At 33.3% G+C, this 26173-nt stretch overlaps 1 protein-coding gene across 1 annotated transcript in view; it reads right to left on the bottom strand.

The window, feature by feature from the left end:
* Positions 1 to 26173, bottom strand: part of LOC129218831 (polycomb group RING finger protein 3-like) — a 92519-nt gene that overhangs the window by 7190 nt on the left and 59156 nt on the right. The window contains 3 exon segments of the mRNA XM_054853153.1: positions 11235 to 11315; positions 15883 to 16109; positions 18224 to 18289. Of these exon segments, the coding sequence (XP_054709128.1) occupies positions 11235 to 11315; positions 15883 to 16109; positions 18224 to 18289 (374 nt within the window).

Raw genomic sequence — 26173 nt, 5'->3', positions numbered from 1 at the left:
TCGTACGTTATACTTGATTATGACAGGGGGTCCGAGGGTTCTCCCCCGGCAAATTTTCAAGATTGCTAGTTGAAAAACTCGGATTTAGGCGATCTATAGTGATGTTACAGGAGGAAGAGACTCGGTGTCATCCCTGATAAATTTTCAAACTTCTTCAAACTCCAAGCACGCAATTGTGAATTATTTCTGGTTGTGTCAGGTAAAGGGGGGTCCGGGGGTTCTCCCCCGGGGAAAAATTGGAAAATTGTAGTTCGAAAACTGCAGTTTTAGACGGTTTACAGTGATATTACGGAGAATAGAGATGCGAACGCCATCCCTCCAAAAGTTTTTGAAAATGAAAGCTTTAAAATGTGGTTGTTGACTTTTTTGTTAAAATGGAGTGCACCGGCAGTTTCTTGAAATTAAAGCTCCGAAAACGTAATTTAAGCTTTACTGAACTTACTTCACTGAAGGAGGAGGGGGGGGGGGGGTCTTGAAGGGGCGCACAGAAATGTTTCGAAATTGAAGCACTAAAAGCGAGATTTAAGACGTTTTTCGGTGATGCTGGCGAGAGAGAGAGGGGAGCATTCTCTCGAAAAATTTCCGATCTGTAGAAAACGCAGTTTTAGAAGATTTTTTATAATGCTAATGTTAATGGGTGGAGAGATTCGGAATCCTCCCCTGAAAAATTTTCAAAATTGAAATTCAATTAACGCAATCGTAGGCGATTTTAAATACTGTTAGAGGGGTGAGGGGTTTGGGAGATCTCCCTCGAAAAATTTTCTGAAGCCTTAACAATAAAATTTTTGAGGATCTTTGGTAATATTAGGAGGAGGACAGGTTCGAGAGACCTCAGGGAGTTTTTTTTTTTAAATTAAAGTCCGGAATTGTTTAAAGGCCTAAGTTTTAAAAACTCAATTCCTGACCAGCTCTGGGGACGTGAAAAGAAGGAATTGGAGTTCTCCACCTCAGTTTGGATTCGTTCCTGTCATCATTTTAAATTTTAATTATTGATAAACATATTGTGATAATATTCTCTTCCAATTTTCCTTTGCCAAACACGATTATTTGCTTGGATTTCCCATAGTAAAATTGTCAATTTCCAGCCTAATATTTTTGTTTTCTTGAAATACAAGCGTCTGCGGTCCCCAAAAAAAAGAACTTTTAACATTTTGAACGGATGTGGTAATTTTGTGCGATACCTTAGGTCTTATTTATTCCACTTCATTTTATTTTAAATGCACCTCCTTTTCATGTTCCTCCTGCATCTCTCGATTAAACTTTGATTTACTTACGATTTTTACATTCAAACATTTTTACGTCAAAACTTCTGGTATGATCATTCATCACAATACTTTAAATCTTTCTTAGCATTAAACTGTTTTTTTTTCTTTTCTCTCTCTCTCTGTTTCAAATATATTTCGGCAATCCATGCATTTTTCTCCACTTAGCAACGATTTTCAGAACAATTTTTTCATCAAAAAAATTACATATGGGAATGTTTCGGAAGCCACTATGAAGCCATCCTGTTTATTTATCTATTTTTTTTTTTCAAACTGAAGAGCCATGAAGCATGGTTTTGTATAACCAGGGCCGCCGAGAGACAAGGCGTGCACCATGTTAGTTTTGTCGCCGATCCTCCCTCCCATTATGCTAATTTTACTCTATGCACAATACTTTAGTTTGAGCCATGCCCATAGTTTCCGATTAGGCAGACATTGCCACTCTACGGCCTAGTGAATTGTGCACTGAATACTATTTTTTGCGTTAAAAATGTTTGAAGCGCACATTTCCACGGCCCTTACTTTGATAATCTTAATAAAAGAGAATCATGGATATTCCTAAATTGTATTGTAACATTGCATTTTCCATTCAAATTTTACTGAAAAATACTTTTTGCCACTATTATTTCAGTTGTTCTTTTGAATTACCAACATCACTGAAAGTTTTAATAAAAATCATCTAATGATAAATTGCACCAATCAGTTTAAAAATGGTAGAGAAGATGATAGTAAAGTGAAATGAGAAAAATTCTACATAAACTTCAGCTAGTTTATGAAAAAACTATAGTAATTGTCGATTAGAGGGATTAAAAATATGTTATTCACAAACTTCAAAACTAGTTCTTAACGATTGTCAAGGTGCAAATGAATCAATGAAAGACCAGTGCATAGTGGTCAGAATTATTACATACAATAAATTAAGGAGAGCGAAAAACTTTTTATTTTAGTCATTTTTGATCTCTCTCCCTCTCATCACTGTCACACGTATTCATCATGCAGAATTGTGCTACTTCCGGAAGATTTATAATAAATTAAATAGAAATCAAATCGTCTGATCAAGCTTTGAAACGGGCATCAACTCCATCCCGTCTCTGATGTTCCCTTTATTGAAAAGAGACACCGATATTAAATTTTGGAAAGAAAACGTAAAAAAAAGTATTACTTATGCACTATTGTTGAATAAGTTTAAAAAATTTTTCCTTCCAAAAATCAAAAATTTCATGTTCTAAAGAAACTCAAAACTTCTGGAAAAAAATCCCCCCCAAAATTTTGATGGCGCAACTTGCGCCATAATCCCCCCCTGTGGGCACCCCTGACTTTGCCCATAGAATTTGAAGAGTTTTCTTGATGTTTCAAGGATCCCATCTTCAGATACTGACCTGATGACCATGGAATCACCGGGAAGTATATACTTTTTCAAACGAGATAATTTTTTTTTTCTGGATTGGTCTATGCGAGTTTGAGTGTATGAGGGACATACACAATAAAAGATTCGGACAAATTGAGAACGTTTTTTTTTGAAGTCAGTTACAAAAAGAAAAAATCCTAACATGCATAACATTTTATGCGATTGGAACTAAAAAACTAATCTTGGTTCCTTTCCAGGATTTATTTGTGCGCTAATTTAATTAGAACCATTTAAATGTCAATGGTTTTCTTAACTATTTTGTATTTCATAATAATTCGTGTCACGTAACTCATGAAAAAAGTGACATTTCTCTTTACTTGAAACCGTTATAGATCAATACTAGAAACAGAGTATCTGCTCTGATGTTGTACATATGAAGATCAAAATATTACTAGAACAATGATACTAAGTGAATTTCCTGTTTGCTTCAGAGGAGGCTTCATTCAAAATTTATGATATGAGTACTAATGATTAATACAGGGAAAATATTTAGGGGGGGGGGGTACTCCCCCAAAGCAAGAGCCCCCAAAAAGTAAAAATACCCCTCAAAACACCCCCTCCCTGCCCTTAAGGGGGCACCCCTGATTAATATTAATGTTTTATGGTACTTTCTTTAACACTGAGTAAAGAAAATACCTTTGTTTTATGACGCTTTCTTTAACAAGGTATTTTATATTTAATCGTTTAATATTGAAATTACATAAAGTTTACTGTTTTTTGCCCATTACTTTTTTCTAAAGAACAAATATGGTGAAGCAAAGGTTTGGGACTTATAAGTTAGATAACTCCTATCCATTAAACAAAAAAAAAAAAAAAACATAAAAATCGTTTCACTAAGTGAGACGCCATGAATTTACAAACAACAAAGCACAAGTATGAAATTTCATGAGTTTCCTCGATTTCTCTAGGATCCCTCATACCCGGACTTGAAGACCATTAAATGACCAGGAGAAGTACGTTTCAAACAGAAAAATAGTTTTCCTAATCGGTCCAGGTGTCTTCTAGTAATTGGGGAGCATATTACATAAAAAAATTCCAATGAAATCTGTTAATTAATATTGCCATAACTGTAAATTAAACAGACGGCATCATGAAACATTAAATCTAGAATACTTGTCAAACTTCAGAAATCGAACACCAGTTACGATATATTTATAAAGGAATATAAATTTAATCTGCGGGAAGGGAGGGAGTTGAAATACATTTAATTTACTGATTTGCTACATAAGTAATAAATACAATAGTAAGACTATAATTAAAATTAACAAGTGGTGCCATGAAAATCAAACATTCCGATGCGTGAGAATTTAATATTGTTCAAGACAAGATTCCTCCGGCGAAAAAATGCACCGTTCACGCCAAAACCACGTGACCTGTGACATATAGCACAGCTGACGAAAGCTGCTCTACATAGCCACAACGTATGAAATTTAAAGTTTCTTAGATTCTCCGAGACCCTTCATCAGATCCAGACAAAATTAACATGGGAACATCTGGAAAGTATACCCTTCCAAACAAAAAAAGAATTTTTCAAATTGGTCCAGTATGCTTGGAGTAATGGGCAGTTCTCAAAAGGTGGGAGCAAACACAGACCTCAACTTTGAAGCTTCAACAACAAATAACTTTCATTCTAATTAACTCAAAAATTTTTGAGTTAAATTATAATACTGTATAGAGACAAGAATCGACATAAATGATGGAGAAAATGCTTTTCAAATGCCCTTAAAAAATATTTTCTTTGCTAAAAAGCAAAATTTTGAACATACCAAAACGTTAACTGAGCAAATGTACCATTAAAAAACATTTTTTAAAAATTATTTCCATACATTTCAAAAAAAAAAAAAAAAAATTAAAGGTATGAATCTTACAGTGAATAATTTTTTGTTAATATTTTACACAAGTAACAAAAGTAAAGACAGAAAATTTACTTTGTAAACGATTTTAGAAAAAAGTAAGTTTGAAATTTGATGCATGTCCAAAAGTAACCATCTTTACAGTGCTATTATTTGAGAACTAAGTATATGGTGTTTTCGTTTTAAAGGTATTTATCTATCCCCAGAATCAATTTTTAGTTGTTTAAAAGTGTTTTCATAAGCTTTTATGCAGTATTTTAGAATAAAAATAATTTTTCTTAAACATACATGTGAGATGTCCAAATGGCGTTACGATCTTGACGCCTATAATTCTGTCCGTTTATTCATAATTATTGATAATCCACTGCCTTCTAACCTCAATAAAAAAGGTAATTATAATGTTATCTCCTTTAATCCATTGGTATTTTGCATAATTAATACGTTACACATTGAACAATACATAAATTACAGTAGAAACATGGCTGGTTATGATCGTAACGAAAGCCATTTTGCGCTACAAACGCCAAGCAAACCTCCGTTGGTGACAACACAGTATACAATAAGCTAAAGGTTACCAGAGGGGAATTCCAGTTTGACAAATGTAGTTTATCGTCAGCTGCATTAGTTTTGGCAACTTTATCACCTGCGCTAGCATTTTTTTCCTCGCTTTTATTATTTTAGAATTTTTTTTCTCTTCTTTCTTTTGGAAACATAATTTAACAATCTCCAAACAGAAATACGAATTTCTTTTTTCAATAATTTTTTTTAGACATTGTTTTAATTCTTATGACATTAGAAAAAATATTCATTATTAAAACTGATGTCACTTTTTACATTTGTATTATTTTTAATTTGAAGCTTTTTTTTAATCTTTAATCAACTTCTTCAAAATCATTCCAAAACTTTATTATATGTAAAGAGCAGTATGTATAGCCATTCAAGTACTTCATTAATATCCTCTTTATTATTAAATTGCAAAATTCAAAAAGTAGTAAATAAAATTTTCATTGGAAAAGTTAAAAATCAGATTAACAGTTGTCAAAAATGGTGAAATTTACATTATGATGATGTCTAAAATCCGTTACCTACAGGACAACAATGTCCAAAATCTGTTACCTACAGACTGCTGATTCAATTTGCTAATCAACAATTTTCACAAATACCTGCTGTCTTTTCATGTTCATATATTGTGTTCTAGGTATGCATACTATACAGGGTGTCCCAAAAGGTCGTTTACAAACTTAACATGCGGGTCTGTCATATCATGACGAGCAAGATTTACATAGGAACTTGTATCCGAAAATGCAAACTGAGACCGCTAGAGGGCGATACGTGCTGAAAACGAGAGAGTGTGAAAAACAATCATTTCAGGCTTGGAAGATGAAGGAGAAGGATGAATGAGTTTAGTAACGCAGAAATGGCCGACATGCATTACGTGTACGGTGCCGCTGATGGAAATGGACGAGCCGCGGCACGGATGTACCTGGAGCGCTTCCCAAACAGACGTCAGCCAAGTCATGTTTTGTTTGGACAATTGCACCGCAGATTACGTGAATCAGGTTCTTTCGTAGTACGTAGCCACATCGGTCGAGAACGTGCTACACGCACGCCTGTCGTAGAGGAAACAGTGCTACAGGAGTTTGCCATCAACCCGCAAACAAGTCTTCGAGAAGCCGAGTGTGTGTTGGGTGTAGGTCGTTCCAGCATAATGCGCATACTGCACGATGACAATCAACACCCTTACCACTTCCAAACAGTACAGGCATTGTGCGCTGACGATTATCCCAAACGAATTGAATTCTCACGCTGGTATTTGCAACAGCGGCTCGCACAGCCCGATTTCCCATCGTGCATTTTGTTTTCTGATGAATCCAGCTTTACACAGGATGGTATCGTGAACCTGCACAACATGCACGTATGGGCGCATGATAACCCTAGGTGTACACGTGCCCATGCACATCAAAAACGTTTCACCGTAAACGTTAACCAAGCTCGGTGACACGTTGCTTGGCTCTTATCTTCTACCTGAACGGCTCACCGGAGATACGTATCGCATTTTTTTGGAAAGAGTTTTGCCGGATCTGATGGTTGGCGTTCCAGCCGCTACACGCTGAAACATCTGGTTTCAGCATGATGGAGCACCTGCCCACTTTCAAAACTCTGTTCGACAATACCTCGATCGGACTTATCCTAATCGCTGGATCGGTAGACGCGGACCAGTCCAATGGCCGCCGCGTTCCCCCGACCTGACTCCCCTCGATTTTTACCTGTGGGGACACATGAAGGCCTTAGTGAACGAGACACCCGTAACATCGGACATGGATCTTATCGCCAGGATCGCAGAAGCGGCAGCACGTGTCCGTGACACTCCTGGCTAATTTAAACGGGTTCGTGAATCCATGCGCCGACGCTGTGAAACGTGCATTCTGGCAAATGGAAGGAATTTTGAACATTTGCTGTGATGTAATGATGTTTTGTAATAAAAATCATATTAACACCGCTGTCGATCTCATTTTTTTTCTCCACATACAAACCTTCACTTATCGCCCTCTAGCGGTCTCAGTTTGCACTTTCGGATACAAGTTCCTATGTAAATCTTGCTCGTCATGATATGACAGACCCGCATGTTAAGTTTGTAAACGACCTTTTGGGACACCCTGCAGAATAAAAGCAATATTGATGTCAAATTTGAAAAGTTTTGAAATTGCTCAAAGTTAACTTTTTTGTTCCCACCTTTTGAGAACTGCCCTAATACGAAAACATACATAAAAAGCCGCAAGACAAAATCATAACCTCCTTTTGTGAAGTTGGTTAAAAAACCTTCCAAGATTGAAAATGATTGAAATATTTGCAGGATTCATAAAGATTGGAATTTTAAACAAGGCATGCAATTTTCTGTGAAACACATGTTTGACATTGTTGGCAAGTTTCCCAGCATACATTTACGGCAGATAACGCGGAGGATGAAGATTTGAGGAGGGGGGGAGGGGAGAGAAAAAATAAGAACAAACTTGATATAGTTTTTAAAAAATTAAAGAAATTTTCTGAAAATTAAGGACTTTTTAAGGGTTTTTTAGGGATCTTAATTTTGTTTGATGAAATTAAGGGTTTCTTAAGGGTTTTTAAAGGAAGTATGAACCCTGTAAATTGGTACAATCAATACCTTGACACAATTAGTGTAAACATCAGTTTTTTTTTAATTGAGTCTGTTCTTTACTTGAAAGAAAACTTGAATGCAAAGTTCTCTGGCTACAGTGGTGGCAAAAATAATGAGAAAAAAAAAAAAAAATCAAATCTTGGCTGCACTTGGTCCTAAAGTTATACAAATTTTATGACTAGAAACTAATAGTAAATGAAACTTTTTTTATTACATTTATTGGAAATACAAAGGAATTTCTTATTCGTAGAAGGAAGTTTGAATTTAGACATCCTTGTGAGATGGGGAAAACTATAAGGACAATTAGAATTTTTGTGTTCTAAAAAGCAAATTTTGCTTGTTTTTGGTTCTGTAAACTGCAAATGCTTTGCGATTGTAAACTATTGGAGAAGTCATGTTCTATTTTTACAGCCATTTTGCTCGGTATTAACCTTAAAGAAATTGAGATAAGGAAAGTGGTAACTGAAAAAATTTCAGGGCATACGGTAGGTCAAATCGTAACAAATTTGAAAAGAAAGAGATAGGTCATTTATAGCTTTCTCAAAAATTCTGACAAATAAGGACGACAAAGATGAAAAGGTAGGAAATCTTCCTTTTCTGTGTGTATCATAATAATGATAATAAGAGACGAGCTTGCTCCAAAAAACAAACATCAAGAGATTTTTGTAAGGAATTCCAAGTTACGATGCAGTGCTTGAACTGTTCAACATCTTTTACAAAAAGAGAAAATGTTTCATTATGTGAAACTAATGTTGTGACAGACTTAAAAAAGTTCAAAGAGGCCAAAGTTGAGCATGCCAAAAATATGTTATTGTAGGTAAAATATGGGATAGAGTAATTTTTTCTGATGAGAAAAAGTTTCATTGGGATAGACAAAATGGTTTTTGCTACTTCTGATATGATTTCTGTGAAGGGGTGGAGGTGGTTCAGTCATGGTCTGAGGAAGTTTCGCAACGGCTGGAAACTACTCCAATATTTTTGTGAAGACTGGAAAGGATTCTGAGAGTAATGTTGATGTCCTGAGCAATGTTTTTTTTTAAATCAAAAGCACCCTTAAGTACTATTGGAGACAACTTGTTTTAGCAGGATAATGCCTAGTGACATGTTTCTCAAAAATCAAAATCCTGTCTTGATGCTCAATTACGTATCTGGCCTGACAAAAGACTCAATCTAAGTTTAATTAATGCAAATCTTATGATTGGAATGGGACCTTTTTTTTTTACTTTTACTGGAAATACATAGCAATTTTGAATTCATAGAATGATGTTTAGATATCCCTGTTATATGGAAAATATTGTAAGGACAGTCAAATTTCTGTGTTCTAAGCCAAATTTGTTTTTTTATTCTGCACACTGTACTACACAACAATATAACTGTTTAGTATGAGATTGGGAATGTTATTCTATTTTTAGTTATGCTGTTAGATACTAAACTTAAGTATTTGAGGAAAGGAAAAATTCATGACTCACTGAACATCAAATAGCAACAAATCTGAATGTATAGAGCTCTGTCATTTAGAGCTTTTTCAAAAATCCCGGCAAATAAGAACCACAAAAATGAACAGGTCTTCTTTCTGAACGAACATCTTCTGTTTCTGTATGTGTGAAACAAGAGCTATTATGATGAGCTTGTTCCAAAAAACCTACATCATGAGATATTAGAAGGGAATTTAACTTATATTACAGTTCTTGAACTGTTCAACATGTTTCACAAAAGAGAAAAAGTGTCATAATGTGAAACTGATATCCCGACCAACTCTTTAAAATGTTCGTAAGAGACCAAGGGTTGAGCATGTCAAAAATATGTTGTAGGAAAAAAGCAGGATAATGTAATCTTTCCTGATGAAAAAAAGTTTAATTAGAATACAGGAGACGGTTTTTGCCACTTCTGAAACCATCTCTGAAAAGGAAAAATCTCAAAGCGTGTATCAAGAGATCTTGATAATGGTCTGAGGAAGTTTCACATTGGGCAGAAACTATACTGAATTTTTCTATGCAGAGCAGAATGAATCCTGAGAGTAATGTTGATGTACTGAGCGATATTTTTGTAAACCATATACCCATTAATTACAAATTTAAACAATTTGTTTCAGCAGGATAACGCTTAATTACATATTTTTGACACATTACATTGCTTGTTGCTTATTTCGTGAAATTACTGTACTGGCCAGAAAAAAGGCTTGATCTAAATTTAATGGAAACTTTGTGAGGCATTCTGGCACACAGAGTATGAAAAAACTGTATTCAATATCGAAAAAGGTAACAACTGATTTTCTAGATTGAAAAAGCTAGGATAAAAATTTCCAAAAACGACTTTCATCTTTCATAACATCAAGACTGATTTAAGTGATTGCAAAAAGGGGGCTATTATTAGTTACTAGAGTTTTTCAGGGCAAAATGATTATTGTCCTTATAATTTTGTCCAGTTTTGAAAATGACATTTTTTTTATTAATCAAGACAAAACATTTATACTTTGTATTTTCAAATGTTCTAGCATAAAAAGGCATTTTGTGCATAAACTTCACTGAATTATTTAAAAAATATTATTTTTCTGTGAAATTTTGCTATCCTCATAATTATTACCACCACTGTACTGTTCACCTCTGACAAGTTGAGCTGCGTTGCCCGATCAATCAAAAGATCCCATTTGCTGAAATAGGGGCGAGGAAAAACGGCTGAAAACTTGTAGATTTAGTTTGCAGTGTTAATGCCCATTTGACAAACAATATAATTCAGGTAAGTAGCCAGTGGTACAGGATGTTCTCACCAATAAAAGATTTGCAATTGTAGCCCAACTTTGCACCTTACAATTCCTTTTCTTACTGATTGCTCTCCCTTGAAAGAAATAGAATTGTTCAAGGCCATGGCTCAACTTCTCGGGGGTGGACAGTAGTTAGTCGTAATGGAATTGGTCTTGGCAAAAACATTTATTTTATATTTTTGTCTTTCAAGTTCTTCCGACATTGCAATCTATAACAGATTTAAAGTAGTTTGGAATAGCATAGGTGGCTAGGCTAATACAAAGGGGCAAGGGGGGCAACTGCTCCCTCACTTTCAAAAGTAAAGAGGCTTTGCCCCTTAGGGTGGTTCAAAAATAACTCTTTTTCAGCTAGAGTCCAGGATATCCCCTACTTTGTTTTTAGACTTAGAAATGGTATTATGCTGTAAAAGTTTTAGCTCAGATTTAGAAACTATATTTCAGAATATTACTATCCCCAAGTCTAAAAAAAAATGAGGGGAGGCTTGTGAAATGTAAGAAAAACTTTTCTTTTACATGTTTTGCTGAACCATGCTACTCAATGTAAGCTATAAGCAAAAGTATTTTATACCAGATAACTTTTTGCTGATGCATGCAGTAAGTGATTGGCAAATTTATTTTTGCTTTTACTCATGCTAAATGTTTTCATACAATTAAATATAATACAGGAATAGATATAAGACAAGATTTTTGATTTTAAAATGTTTTCTTCTTTAAAAATATATCATTACACTGAAACAAACTCATTAACAAGTAACAAATGTTTTTCCTTGAAAAAAAAGTAATGGGAAAATACCTTAAACCTCCATCGAGTTACACAAACGAATTTCAATGTATGATCCTTGCCTAATATTTCTTCATTGCACAAAATGTCAACCTGAAAAAAAAAAATTTTTTTTCAAAAATTATTAATTAGCATAATACAAAGAAGGCTTGCCTGCATATACTAGTCTGCAACTCTATAAAATCTGTCTTTTTTCTTTTTTACACGTAAATACTGAAGAATTTTTCTCTAAAAACAAGTTGCAATTTCAATCTTTGCTATCAACCAAAGCTTAAAAAGACAAAAAAATGTCATCCTCCAACATGTAATTTTAAATTTTCGTTAATTATGAAATTATGTCATATCAAGACATAACAAATGTTTATAAAATTCAGCAAAAATTAAATAAAAAAAGAGCAAAATGCAGCGCAAAGATCAATAGTCTGGCTCTGATAAGTTAATATTTGATCTTTGGCTTAAACGACTCCATTTGTTAAAATTAGGATGTTTGCACTGTGATAATGATCATTGACCTGGCATTGTGGTAATCTAAAAATTTCATGTCTTTGAACACAATATACTTGAGTTTGTTCAAGCTCAAGCTTCAAGTTACTAGAGTCGTGCTATATGAAAAGAATAAATAAATTAAAAAAAAAAACACTCTGGAGAATTGCAATCTGTATCATTGCCACCATCAATTCCAACTGAAAATGGCAATTTTTGCAGGGAAGTTACGAATTCTTCAATCCTTTCAGAGGCAAAAACACCAACTATTGCAGAAGTTTCAGTTCGTCCACAAGCATATTTTTTTGCAATATTGGAATCACTAAACATTTTCTTGAATAGCGGACCAGCGTGGTCGGCGACACTCAACGGTATATTGTGCTCCACTAAGAAACTAGTAACGAGGCATTCTGCATTAATCGCTGAATTGTCCACATTAGTAGTTGCACTGGAGAAAAATCCACTTATTTTCTGCGACTGATTATCATCAATCAGCTTTGCTTTATCCACGTGCCTTTGCCGGTTTTGGTGCTGTACTATATCACTTTTAGCGCCATAGCATATCTTGAAGTCAGTGGAACATATAGTGCAAAACACATACGAATCGCCACAATTCGATTTTTCATCCAGCTAAATTCACGCGCATATATGTCTCTATAATGTTTCAGATATTGTTTTTTTTTCCATACTTAAAAGGACGTTCGAAAAACAAACAAAAGAGTAGTGTTGCGTAAACAAAACAGCAAAGAGCGCACAGCTGTGCCTCTACAGGACCGTCGTACAGGGAAGCGGGTCGCTATTTCCCTGCGCTGTGATTCATCATTCTCTTCTTCCGAGGCATGACGTTAGGTTTTGATTGCGATGCTTTTATCTTCATTTGTATCGCTGCCATCTCTTAGTAAAACAATTTCGCAAAGCAGAAAAGAATGAGGGAAACAAGTTAGCTTGCGTTTGACGAGCACGACCGGTAGCGACTGGTCGTTAATCAAGTGAAAGCAACGACGTCAGCTATTAACAAAGCATTGGAGGTGACGTCATTATTTCAACCGGTCGCTCATCGAACGCAACCTTACCGAAAACGCAAAAAACAGAAGATTTTATTTTCTGGCCGGAAGGACGGAAGATGGCAACAAAAAAGGAAGTCTTCCATCAAAAACAGAAGAGTTGGCAGGTATGATAACATGTAGATGCAATGATTTGTAATTCTTGTGAATATCGTACACTGATTTCATAACCCCTTTATAATCGCTATGCTCAACTAAACTGTCAATAAAACTAGTTGCAACAATACAAAAAATGAACATTTGACAATTTGGTATTATAAAAATTACACTTGAAAAATACATGATTTTAATTATTAATAGATTTCATTTTTACTAGCGATGTAATGCAACATTTTTTCCCAACAAAAATCCCTTGAAATAAAACGTTACAATTAAAAAAAAATGTTTTCTACAATCCACAAAAATTGGTCCGAAGTTGAATAGATTAGAGAACATTGATTGCATTGATTTAGTAAAACATCAGTTATATGAAAAATAAAAGTCAACTACATGTAATCATACAAAAATTTGTAATATAGTGGAATCAGGTGGGTTACAATGGGTAATTTTATGTTTATACAGAAGTAAAGCATGTAATACAGAATAAAAAAGCTTTATTTTAAAATTAAAAAATACCAGCTATTTAATGAAAAATGGTCAAGGATGCTTTATGCTAATATATAATTAAAATAAAAAACATAAACAAAGCAAATTTTCAAGAGAAACAAAAGAAAAAAATTCTTGTCAATACGTGCTTTATCAATGAGTTTTTTTCATTTTGGTGCTGTTTGCTGCTGGTTTCACTTGATTTTGGTTCAAGAAAATATTCTGCTGCATAAGTTGATTTAGTGGTTTATTGATAATTTGCATGCTGAAAATCTATTCCTTAAGAGCAAAAAACTTTGTTTACAGTACCCTGTTCTATTTGTAAATTGCTGTACAACCTCCCACAATGACAGACACATGCTTGACCTTCAGCGAGATTTACAAGTGTCGCCTTAGATTCCTAAGGGTGCTAAAAACTACTCCTTTCTTTTTGTAATTTTAGAACTCTAAACAGAGTGGGTATAAAAAAGGAATTCACTTGAACTCCTCCCCCCCCCAGAAAAATGTATTTTAACCCTGTACTCTGGTTTCTTTCCACTTTCATAAGCAAGAGTAGACTGATATGTTACTTTTCTTTCCTTATCTCTTTTTTTGTTTTCTCTCAATGAAAATTCCTTCATTTGCTGATGCTGAGTTCATAGATTTACCAGTCATTGTGAGAGGTTTTGATGGGCTCTCCTAGAGGATCTTTAGCGCCTGAGCAAATAGGGAAGAAAAGTGGTGCCTTAGAAAATAGATTGTTAATGGGGATTCATTGGGTGCATCGGACGGCTTCGACTGGTGGCTAACCGAAACATTCTATGAGAGTTACCGGTTAACTGGTTGCTACCGATGCTAGCCTCACCGGTAGATCTACTGGTCGACCGAAATTTAAGCTGGTTGATTGAATTATGTGACATTTCTGTCAATCATAAGTATTTTTCACATGCGTGTTATTCGTCTGTGCAAGTAATCGGTGATCAACTGAAAGCATTCGATGAAGCATTGGTTGGTGAACAACTGGTTAGTAGCTGCTGATGTCATTAGCTATCATGTGATCAACAGACTGGTAGCTACGGGTTGAGGTCATTGAACATAAGCATTGAAGCTTAACTGTAGGGTAATGTGGGACAAAGGGAAAAGGTCAAACATTTACTCTGCATTTAGCGACACTTATCTGGTAATATTTTAACAATATAGTTGCACATGTAGTCTATTCCAGTCAGGAAAAAAATACTGCCGAATATTAAAGTATATGATGATACAGGCAATTTTTAAAAATTGATTCTCTAATTGTAGTTTTTGTTGAAAGTCGAAAATTATTTTTTACATAATAAAATAATGAAGTTCTTGTTATTTACATTTTAAGTATTAATTGAGACCGCCTAATATGAAGTGCAATACTTATTTAGTTAATATGGAACTTATTTGTGTTTTAAATATTTTGCTCAAGTAGTCGAGTGCATGCGGGGCAAAGTGAAATAGCTAATTTCGTTTACTCACTCAATCATTTACTAAAACACTTACATATTCATGTATTAATTAATATATTTACATACCTTCCTTTAGTAATTCACTTATTTATTCATTCATTCTCTTATTTTCTTATTCATTCACTCTTTTACTTGCTCATTTATTTTTCTTCATACATTAAATAATTAATTTATTTAATTATTCGTTTATTGTTCCATTTTCTTTTCATTTATTCATTTTTTCTTTTATTTACTTATTTATTTGATCAAAAATATTTTTAATAATCGAATAGAAAATATTTCATTAGAAAAATATTTCATTTTTCACAGAAAGAACAAAGTTGAAATTCGAAAAATCTCTTCGAGGTGTTCAACCCTATGCTACGAAAAACTTTTGCGTGAAATTTTATGAAAATTGGTGGAACAGTTTATGCACTATGCGTGTAACAGACATCCAGATGGAGATCCCAACAGATATCCAGAGACAGACTTTCAGCTTTATTATTAGTAAAGATTGTATGTAATTAAGGAAGTCATATGATTAATAAAATATTTAAATTTCAGATTTAAATGTAAAAAAAAATTCATATTAAAAAATATAATTTAAAATACACATAAAGCATAACAAATTAAACAGAGTTTCAAATTTTTGCGACTTGAGTTCTTGAGAAAAATTACTACACACTTTTTATAAGGAGTAATATATTTGTATTTTTTTAAAATCAAATTCATTTTTTTTTATGATTTAAGAAACAAATAAATAAACAAAGGTAGTAATCTTAAGACTTTTGATGAAAGTTTTGCACTACATTTTATACATTTTATTAGAATGCATGCAATCATATTATTTTTATATTTGAATTTTTTTTTTAATTTCTAAAGTGAGAATACTCAATTATCCTACTTTCAAAAATCTGAAAAATTTAGGTGATTTTAAATCAGTAAATAGAATTTTCTTTGCAATACATTCACTAGTCTTAAGATTACTTTAAATATTTCAAAAGGATTGACATTCCACAAGATGACACAGCAAATGAAAGTATCTAAATTATAAGAAATAACAAGAGATCAAAATACCTCACGATATTTATCCATATTGTTAAAAACTTTCTTCGCAATAAACTTTTTCAAATGAGTCACAGTAACTTGAGCAGAGCATCGTATAAATTTCCTTCTCATTTGCTTCAAAGCAGTAGTTTGTGCTTCAAGCAGTATATTCACTTGTTCATCAGACCTGTGATAGTCTGAGTCCTCCACTTTCGAAGAAGATGACTGAGAGCCAGGTTCTTTTTCGATACAATTATCTGATGTAAAAAGTAGAATGCATTGAAATAAAATAGTTTATAATGAAAGTGAAACAGGTTCTAGGAACATATACATTATCAATACCGTTTTTTGAAAAAATAAACAAATAAAAAAATAAAAGTTTTTAGCAAGCACATATCAAAAAAAAAAAAAAAAAATCAAGGAAATCTGAAAAGTTGCTTTTTAACAGGTGAAAAATGAGGAAAAGTTAATCTGAGCAACACATTTTGCGTAACAACAATTTGAAGATATTGGTAAAAAATGTATGGTATGTTTTTATAGGTTTTACAAGTCTTGTTTCAAGTAAATAATAATACAAAAATCTCAGGCATTTTTATCAAGTATATAAAATAAATAAATAAACAATTAGGCTATTTAACCATAAAAAATTAGGATATGTATCTTAATTGATATATGGCAAACACATTGGAAAGAAGAAATATATTTTTTAAAAATTAACTACAACTATTTTTTTCAAATATAGCAAATGTAAACTTATTTCAAAATGTAGTTGCCAATTAACTTAGAGCATAAATTTTCTTGAAGTGTTCAGTCCACACTTATGTTTCAATTAAAATAAATAAATAAATATGGTTTAAGTTAAGAGAAAAAAAATCACACACACACACACACAAAAAAAAAAAAAAAGGTTTAGATGAATAAATTTTATGGAAAAGTTAAGAGTAAATAACTACATATGGATAACATATGCTAATTTAGAGTTTTAAGTTTTTTATCCACCTCAAAGATATTTAAACAAGTTTTCAGTTTTAACTTAATTGAGGACAACAATTTTATTCAGAAATACTGAGTTTCCTTTTGTCACTTGCCTTTATAAATAAGAAAATTCAACACGTAGTCCTGTAACAGAGGTTACAAATTCTCACATGTATCATGCATTTTTAAACTTGTTTTCTGTTTCAACTAGTAAACATTAAGCTCTGCTGCAATCTATTTCTTAAAGTTGAAACATTATAAACTAATATAAAGCTGTAATTATGATGCAAAAAAAAAAAAAAAAAAAAAATCTGCAAGTAAACTTGGAATGTCCCAATTTTATTATGCAACAAATTCCAAAATTTAATTATCTTAAATGTTTTACGTAGTCACTATGTTTGGTCATTTGCAAGATGAAAGCAGACAAAACTCTTAATTAACAAAGTCTCCAAATATAGAATTGGACATTTATTGCAATGCAAACTATTGAAAATTACATAAAATGTGCCATAAACTGTGAAGGAGGGGAGGGGGGGTTGGTCTTTTTAGATTAAAAGTTTTCTTGACAAGGTAAGAAAGTTCATCCGCCTAAGTGCATCTGATCCTCATTGTTTTGGTGGCTTTGTTTCAAATTAAAATATTTCATCTAAATACAGTATCCTGCCAACTTCTAATTTATTTGTTTGAAAAGAATTCAAAAACCTATTTTATATATAACTTTATAAGTTTTCAAAGTGCATATTCATGTAAACAAATATAAACTGAGTAATTCTCTTTTAGAATGTGCAAGAGTTTTATTTATTTATTTATTTATTTTGTGAAAGTAGTAACCCCAAAACCCTCCCCCCAAACTAACGGCCAAGTGCAATAGATTTGTTCATTAGTTTGGACTTTGTGGACCATTTTTTTTCCTTTTTGAATGATCCGATGAAGAGGATCTATTTTATAGCCACAAAACAGCTGTTTGCTTAGTTTTTAACTCTTTTATTTGTACATGTATACACGTTGTTGTAGTTTACTCAGTGACTACAGTATTTTCGCTCATGGGCGCCCATATGCAAAATTTTAAGGGGGGGGGGAGTTAGTAGTTAGTATTCTCCCCATGATTTAGTAGGATATTTGCCCCACGGAAACCAATTTTAGTACAGATTAGAGTTATCAAAAATTGATATTTTCAATGACTTATTCATTAACGGCTGGAGAAGAAATGTTTTTACATTTTTGCAAACAAAAAAGTACTAAAAGCAAGGCAGTTCCGATTTCAAAGGGGGTGGGGCTTGAGCCTCTACTTACCCCCTCTATGGGTACCCATGGTTTTGCTACTTGTAGCAGGTTACTTTAGATCACTGAGCTAACCTGAAATATATTTTAATTAAGATATTCAACTTCTACTTACTAGGCAGTATTTTAGGATAAGGCATCCCTCTTCGTTTGTAAAAGTCTCTCTCACGTTTCACTTCATCTAAAAAAAAAAAAATATTATTATGATTACAAAAAAAAAAAAAAAAAAAGAAAAGAAAAAGAAAACTAGTCACATTTAATGCCTTGCATGAGAGAAGGAGCAAACAAAATTATTTTATGCAACTCATAAAGTAATAAAACATCTTAAAATGAGAAATAAAATTTGTTGAATACTGCATCTTTTTAAATTAGAGATAAGATTCTCTTTTAGATCCCCCATCATTTGCTCATTGAAAAAAAGAGTTTTGAAGGTTTACTTCCCTATTAAATTAAGGCTCTTAAGGCTACATTCTGTTATTTCATATCATACCTCAGTAGTGCTCTTATTAGACATACAGCTTGAGCTTAATTTGCATGGGAGCTCACAGTAGCTGAGCTCCTGCACTTCTTTTCATGAATTTTAACATTTTAGACAAATTTTAGGCTATTTATAAATATAAATAGATTTCAACTAGTAAAAAGCATCTGCACTAGGGTGTAGAGAAAAAAAAATTTTTTTTCGAAGTTTGAAACGCCTGGAATCTCTAAAGTTGCCTTTTAGCATCAATAGATTACATTTAAAATTTTAGCCTCATAGGATAATATCTTTAGGTCAAAAAATTGCCCCAAAAATGTCAAAAAAAAAAAAAAAATCTTTTTTTTTTAATTTTTTGCAAAGCTGAAAATATACATTTTCAAAAAGGTTTGAGGGGGTAAATGCTAACTCTTGGTAACATTAATATCTCATAAAAGTTTTACTTCAATAGAATAATTTCTTTAAGTTTCCAAAAAGCAGCAAAATAAACCAAAATTCGACCTGTTTTTCTTCCCTGGTTTATTTTTCTGCTTTCTGGAAATTTAAAGAAATATCTCTATTTAAGTATAACTTTTATGAGATATTAATGTTACCAAGACTTGGCATTTACCCTTTCAAACATTTTTAAAACCATAAATTTTAAATTTTGTAAAATTTAGTTTCAAAAATTCATTTTTTTTTGTTGCATTTTTTGACATTTTTGGGACGATTTTGGAACCTAAAGATGATATCCTAGAAGGCTAAAATTTTAGGGGTGATCTATTGATGCTAAAAGGCAACTTTTGAGATCCCAGACGTTTCGAAAAACGAATTTTTTTTCATGCCCTCCTAATCCGTACTCTTTGCGTTAGAAATTGAGCCCTGCATACAAAATTGGTCTTTGCTTGAATATCAATGCTAAGAGTCTGAGTTGTTATCCATAACACTTCCATGCCCATTTCCTGTCCCACGCAACTGCTAAAAAAGTTCTTGCTCTTTCTGTCGCCAAAATTTTTTCTAAAAATATGTTTTATCACTTCTCTGGCCATTCTTTTGTTCTCTATAACAGCCCTATCAACTACTATCTATATTGATTTGGCTTTTTTTTTTTTAAATTATTAACACGCTTTTATTAGCTTCAACTGTATGAATGTATGTATCTGGTAATGGAATCTTGCAACTCAAATTTCGCGCACTTCAAGCAATTGGAATCTTGAAATTTGGCATGCGACCTCAGACCTGATGTCAATGCAATATTCTATAATCAAATTAATTATTAATTGTTAGTTTATTCCAATTTTAATCAACATTTTGGCAAAAATCCAACAATGTGAAGAAAAAAATTGAAGAAAAATATTTAAAAATGCTCACAAAACTTGTTTAAAGATATCTATAAAAGCCTTTGATTTTTCTGAATCAAACAAAATTTGTTCCAATGTAATTAGAGCATGAGTTATAAATGTTTTAAACTAATTTCATGCCGTGAGCCTTCAATTGGCAATTCATTATTGATCAGGCCATTGTTGAGCAAAACTTTTATCAAAATGTATCTCAAATCTTCAAAGTTATATAAATATGATTTGCGCACACATCCGTCGACGATTGAGATGGATTAGCTGGATTAGACAATTACTCGACAGGCATTTTATCGGCGCAGTTGAATGTTTTCAGAGTTTGGCTATTACACTTTAAGGAGTATAATTATTCTTTTAGGACTGCGTGGGACCGCCTTTTGAATGCTGCCCGAGACCTTCAGTCGTTTATTTTGAGAAAAATTTCATAAATGTAAAAGATTATGAATTATGTTGAAATGAATATTTTTTCATAAAACAAGTTAAGCTAAACAGAAAAAAAAAAAAATAAAATTAAAAATAAAATAGTAAAAAAAAAAACATGCTTTTGCAGCAAAGTGAACTAAAAAGTAAAAATTAATCTTTGGATGAAATGTATATAAAGTAATTGATCAAGCACTTAATTTTACTGTAACTCAAAAAGCGTGGGGAACTTCTAATCAGATGTCTTGAATTTCTTCATTTGTTGTCTATGCAAAAATGTAAATAAACAGCACCCCACGGTTTTTCTTATTACATTAAAATTAAGTGTTAGGCCAATTACTTTAGATAATTATCATCCAAAGATTTTTTAAAAACTTTTTAGTTCATTTTGCAACAAAAGCATGTTTTTTATAACTTTTAAACTATTATTTTTTAGCTTACTTGACGACTCCCAAGTCGCTTATTTTACAATCAAATATCCAGAGATTTAAAAAAGGATTATTGCTGTCTTAATTTTTTTCCCATTTAAAACAGTGTTGCGTTTTGTTTTCCTTTCAGCTCTGATCGGTACTGTGGAATAATTTTGAAGCTCCCTAATATTTAGGTGAGTTTTTTTTTTTAAATAAAGTTATCTAGTACTCTGGCTAAGCTACCAATGTATTTGTTGTTACTTTTTTCATTATACATGGTCTATTGGTAATACTAAGTATATATACAGTGCTGTAGCTGGAAAAATTTAATAACTTAATTTTTTGACACACTGAAATGGAATCTGCGATTTTTGGAACAGAAAACATGTCTTACCATTCGGCAACTGAGAAATATCTTATAAAATGAACTATAATTGCTTTATGCATCGAAAACTGAATAAAGTATTTTGATTCATTTTTTATAGGCATATTTTCTTTCTTTAAGATAATTTTAGTTATCTTTCCTTCCAAGAATATTACTGATTTAGTGAAACAGATCGAATGTACATGAGTATGTAGTGCAGAGAGATCCCTAGCAACTTTTTCAAACGAACAAAGTCGTTCAAATGAACAGATCAAAAGGATGAACGATCCTCTGATGAACAAATTATTAAAATGAACGACATTATCCACCTCTAATACAAGTACAAATAAAAACAATTAAAAGAGTTTTATAAATCTGCAAACAGCAGTTTCGAGGTTATGTAAGCAAACCCTTTCATCAGGGCAAGAAGAAAATTGCATACCTGCCAACATTCTAACAAGCTTCTCAGGAGCAAATTCCAAGTACTTCAGAAGCATCTCAGGAGCAAATCGCTAATTTTGTCACACGTATAATAGAGTACTTTCAAGTGTATTGTATATGTACTTTTTTATAGTACTTTTTCATAGTAAAAAAAAACACTATTTCAGACATTTAATTTATAAAATATTTTTCTTTACAGCAACTTTAAATACTACCCAATGAGAATAACACTATTCAAATTAAAAATATAAGAATAAATGGAAATATATATTTTTGTGAAACCTTACTTACAGAAAAACAAATTTACATTCAAAATTTCACTACAGAATTAAGTAAGCAATATTTTTGGTAAATAGCGCATTAAGATATGATAATATATTATGTCAAAACTTGTAGACATGTTTGAAGCAACAGATTTTAAAACTTGGGTGACATATTATTTAAAACTTCCCTATCATAAACGTTATGAAAAGAAAATGTATGAATGAATTAACATTTCAATTAAAACTTTAAAACATATGTACAGTATATAGCTGGCAATTTTCATTGTGGGCTAGATAAGTCGCTCTCTTAGCTCTGTTAAGATCAGCTTCAGAAAAAACAGTATCAAAACAGGGTGTTCCAGAGTTTTGGCATTTTTCAACCAGAATCGCTTCTAAGGTGGCTAAGTTCATGCTTGAACGAAAATCTGTTAAATTTTTTTTGACAATACTAAAAACTCTCTCACAGGCAGCATTGCTGTGTGGCAAAAGAAGAATCATTAGCGTTAAAGAAGGGAGGCACTTGTATTTACTTTCACCATTGGAATTTTTTAGTGCACCAATTAGTGACCAAGCTTCATCGCAACGTGTAGCAAATAAAATCTCATCATTTAGAGGATCTACCTGGTACGTTGAAAATTCAACTTCAGTATTGTCTCTTTCTCCTTCAGGAATATAAAAAAGATCTAAACAAAAGTTCACTGAAGAAAATTTAACTTCATGGCGAATAGACACATCAGAAACTTCGGTATGCTCATAAATGTCATTCGTTAACAGAAATTTCTTAGCCATATAAGAGCAAGCTTCAGCATAAAAACTTCTCCAATTCCGCAGCAGGCAAATTTTCATCCTCCATTGGAATTTTTTAGTGCACTAATTAGTGACCAAGCTTCATCGCAATGTGTAGCAAATAAAATCTCATCATTTAGAGGATCTACCTGGTACGTTGAAAATTCAGCTTCAGTATTGTCTCTTTCTCCTTCAGGAATATAAAAAAGATCTAAACAAAAGTTCACTGAAGAAAATTTAACTTCATGGCGAATAGACACATCAGAAACTTTGGTATGCTCATAAATGTCATTCGTTAACAGAAATTTCTTAGCCATATAAGAGCAAGCTTCAGCATAAAAACTTCTCCAATTCCGCAGCAGGCAAATTTTCATCCTTTATGAACTGCCTGGCTTTCCCACCAATGACAAGTTCAGAATCATCTTTCTGAAATTTTTTTTTCGAAAACGTAATTTCAAAAACAGAAGTAGATTCCATTACCGTTTTAGGCTTTATAAATCTGGAAAGTATTGTTTTAAATAAATTCTCCATTTCCCTTCTACATTTGTAGATGAGAGGCGCTTCCTGTTGCATCATTACATTTGTGTTTTGAAACTGCGGAATAACGGACTGTAAGAACAAAAGATAAAGCTTAGTTGAAGGGCATTCAAAAATTTCCTTCAGCTTTAAAAAACTGGAGGATGTACTTTTCTCTTCTTCACAAAAAAATTTCTTAAGGGCATCCCACTACTCTAAAAACCTATCAATTGCTTTCCCCATGGAAAGCCATCTTGTCACACCATACTTCAATATTTTACGATTTTGAAGTTCGCACTCTTCTTCACATAGTTTTAAAAGCTGAATCCTTTTTGTGCTTTTCTTTAAATAAAAAAACACATCAACTAAAAAACTTTCAATATTGAAATCTGTCATCTTTTTCGCTCCACGATGAGCAGCCAAGTGTATCAAATGGCATGCACAGCCATGAATGACTGTATTGGGATTTTCCTTTTTGATGAACAATCCAACACCCTTGTGCTCGCCAAGCATAACTGAAGCATTATCAGCAGAAAATGCAACACAATTTTTCCAAGGCACATCATGTTTTTTAAATTCTTCATCAAGTAGAAGAAAAATATTCTCTCCAGTGCCATCTTTCTCTAATTTTGGAAGAGAAAGCAATGTTGTTTCGATTCTACCGATAGTCTCTTCAAAGTACGTAACGACGATCGGATATAATTTTTCGTTACTAATAGAGTTGCTACGATCAGTAGCGCTCGTGAATTTTTTACTTTTTATCACGTTAAACAAATCCTCTTGCGTTTTTTTGGCGAAAGACTTGATTATTTCAGTAGTTTTTGTACGAGCACACCGATATTTGGAAGCTATGTCCGAATCTGGGAACATGCGCCTGAAGAGCGGGCCGGCATGATCCGCTGCAGACAGCGGCAGATTATGTTCCACTAGAAATTTCGTAAACAGCGATTCAGCTTTAATAATTCCCACGTCCATGTTTTCTTTGGAAGCAAAGAGTGATTTAATATTCTTAGTAGATGAGCATGCATCAGCATTTTGCCGATGCCGCGAACCTTCAATATGCCGCAAACAGTCATTTCTTCCACCATGTGCAATTGAAAAATGACTTTTGCACACTTGACAAAACACGTGGTGCAGAGACTTCGATGAGCGCTCCAAATCTGGCCATTGAGATAAATATTCTTTTCTCACAAGTTGAGAATGCTTTCTTCCAGACATCTTGATGATTAAAAGCTAAAAAAACATCACTACCAATAACGTAAATCCCGCAGCACAATTGCACCTGCAAGTGCAAATGCGAAATCATTCACTGCCAAGCAAAGCAAAGAGTAAAGACGCACGTCTAGGCTTGAATATGACGTCATGGAGTTGAAATACGACTTCTACGTATGTCCGGCTACAGCGGCGCGATCGTGGTTGGTGGTGTTAGCATAAAATATTATTTTATTTTATTTAGTTTTTATTCTCGGTCCACAGCCGATAATTTAAAGAAAATAATTTAAAGTTAAGTGTACCTACTTTAAGCCCAGTCTGGTAAAAGTAGAACCTGTCAACTAGTTGGTGCTAACACTTCAATCGACGAATCCCCCACGCCATAATTAATGGCGACTGTTTACTGAAACCATCGGAGATTGCATGTCTCGATGTGTCGATTCAGAAAAGTTGAGTTGTCACCTGATCGACTCGAATTAATTCCACTTGTTGACCGCACGTGCTATGGAGAGGAGTACGAATATTCGCGGTAGTGGAATATGCAAATGAGTGATGGTCGAAGTAGAAGTTAGTGGGGTGACGTCATCGAGGCATGGAATCTCATTGGTTGATAAAACATATATATTGTGGCGAGTGGCAGCGATCGCTCTCTCGTTTTTCTTCTTTCAACGATCCCCAGTGGTTGGTTCTGATCGTGAAGCCTAGTCCGGCTCACGTGTGGGGGGTTTTTCCCCGCGATGCTAGCGGGGGTTTTTGTGGTATGTGATGTTTAATCTTCCAAGTCCTGGAATTAGTGAGTCCAGGTGAAGAACCTGTTGTGTTGTGTCCGGCCAATTAAAATGTCGGGGATGTGAGTTCCACGTGTCTACCTGTGATGTTTACCGATCTACGTATTGTGTAATGTTGCCTGTTCAGTCCGGACATTCCTGAAGTGTGATTCGGCGGACCTTTTGTGCGTTTTCTACCTGATCCTTCGGAGTGGCAAGTGACTGCATTGACATCTTGGTGACATTTTTCTTTATATTCTGGAACCACTTTTGTTATGATATTTTGGGGGTGTATTTTATGGGGATGTTATTCTAGTCATATTTAATAAATGTATTTTTCTGAAACATGTTTTTTGCTTGTCTCCAACTTGACATTACACGGCCAGTTAATGTTGGCTTAGTTTAAATATCTTAACTTCTGGATTTTAAACTTAACTTTAATTTATGCCAACAAAGTGGTAGCAGAGCTCGGTCGAATGTCATTTTGGTTGGAGACAAATTTGCAAAAGTTTTCAGAATAATGGAAAGGGACTATCGAAACATTAAGAAACTTAACTCCTGCAATTGGGCAACATGGTCGAAAAATATGAAAATGGTACTGATAGAAAGAGATTTATGGGAATTAACCCAAACAAAATTAGAAGAAGGTATTTCGGCAGAAATAAAGAAACGGAGGGGCCAAGCAGTGGCGATTATTTACCTCAACATAGAGGATGAGTTAAAACAACTAATAGATGATTTAGACGATCCATATGCTGTATGGACGTCATTGAAATTGAATTTTGAACCTCCGTCTTTAGCCCGTGTTGCCGGATTGTGGGAGGAGTTTTTTTCTAGCAGAATTAATGAAAAAGAAACTATTGGAATGTTCGCGGCTCGATTGAAGTGTTTGCTCCGACAGTTGGAGGAGAATGGCTATAAAATGGATGAGAAATTAAAGGGATTTCAACTAATACGTAGTTTAGATCAAAATTTTAGGGGAATAGTACAAAATATTTATAGATGGGATGAAAGTAAATTTAACTTTTCAAATGTTTTGGATGAACTTTTAGCAGAAGAGGGGAGATTAAAATTTTT

This window comes from Uloborus diversus, chromosome 3 (assembly GCF_026930045.1).
Source record: "Uloborus diversus isolate 005 chromosome 3, Udiv.v.3.1, whole genome shotgun sequence".
Classification (NCBI taxonomy): Eukaryota; Metazoa; Arthropoda; class Arachnida; order Araneae; family Uloboridae; genus Uloborus; species Uloborus diversus.
This window is presented reverse-complemented; position numbering and strand designations above follow the sequence as displayed.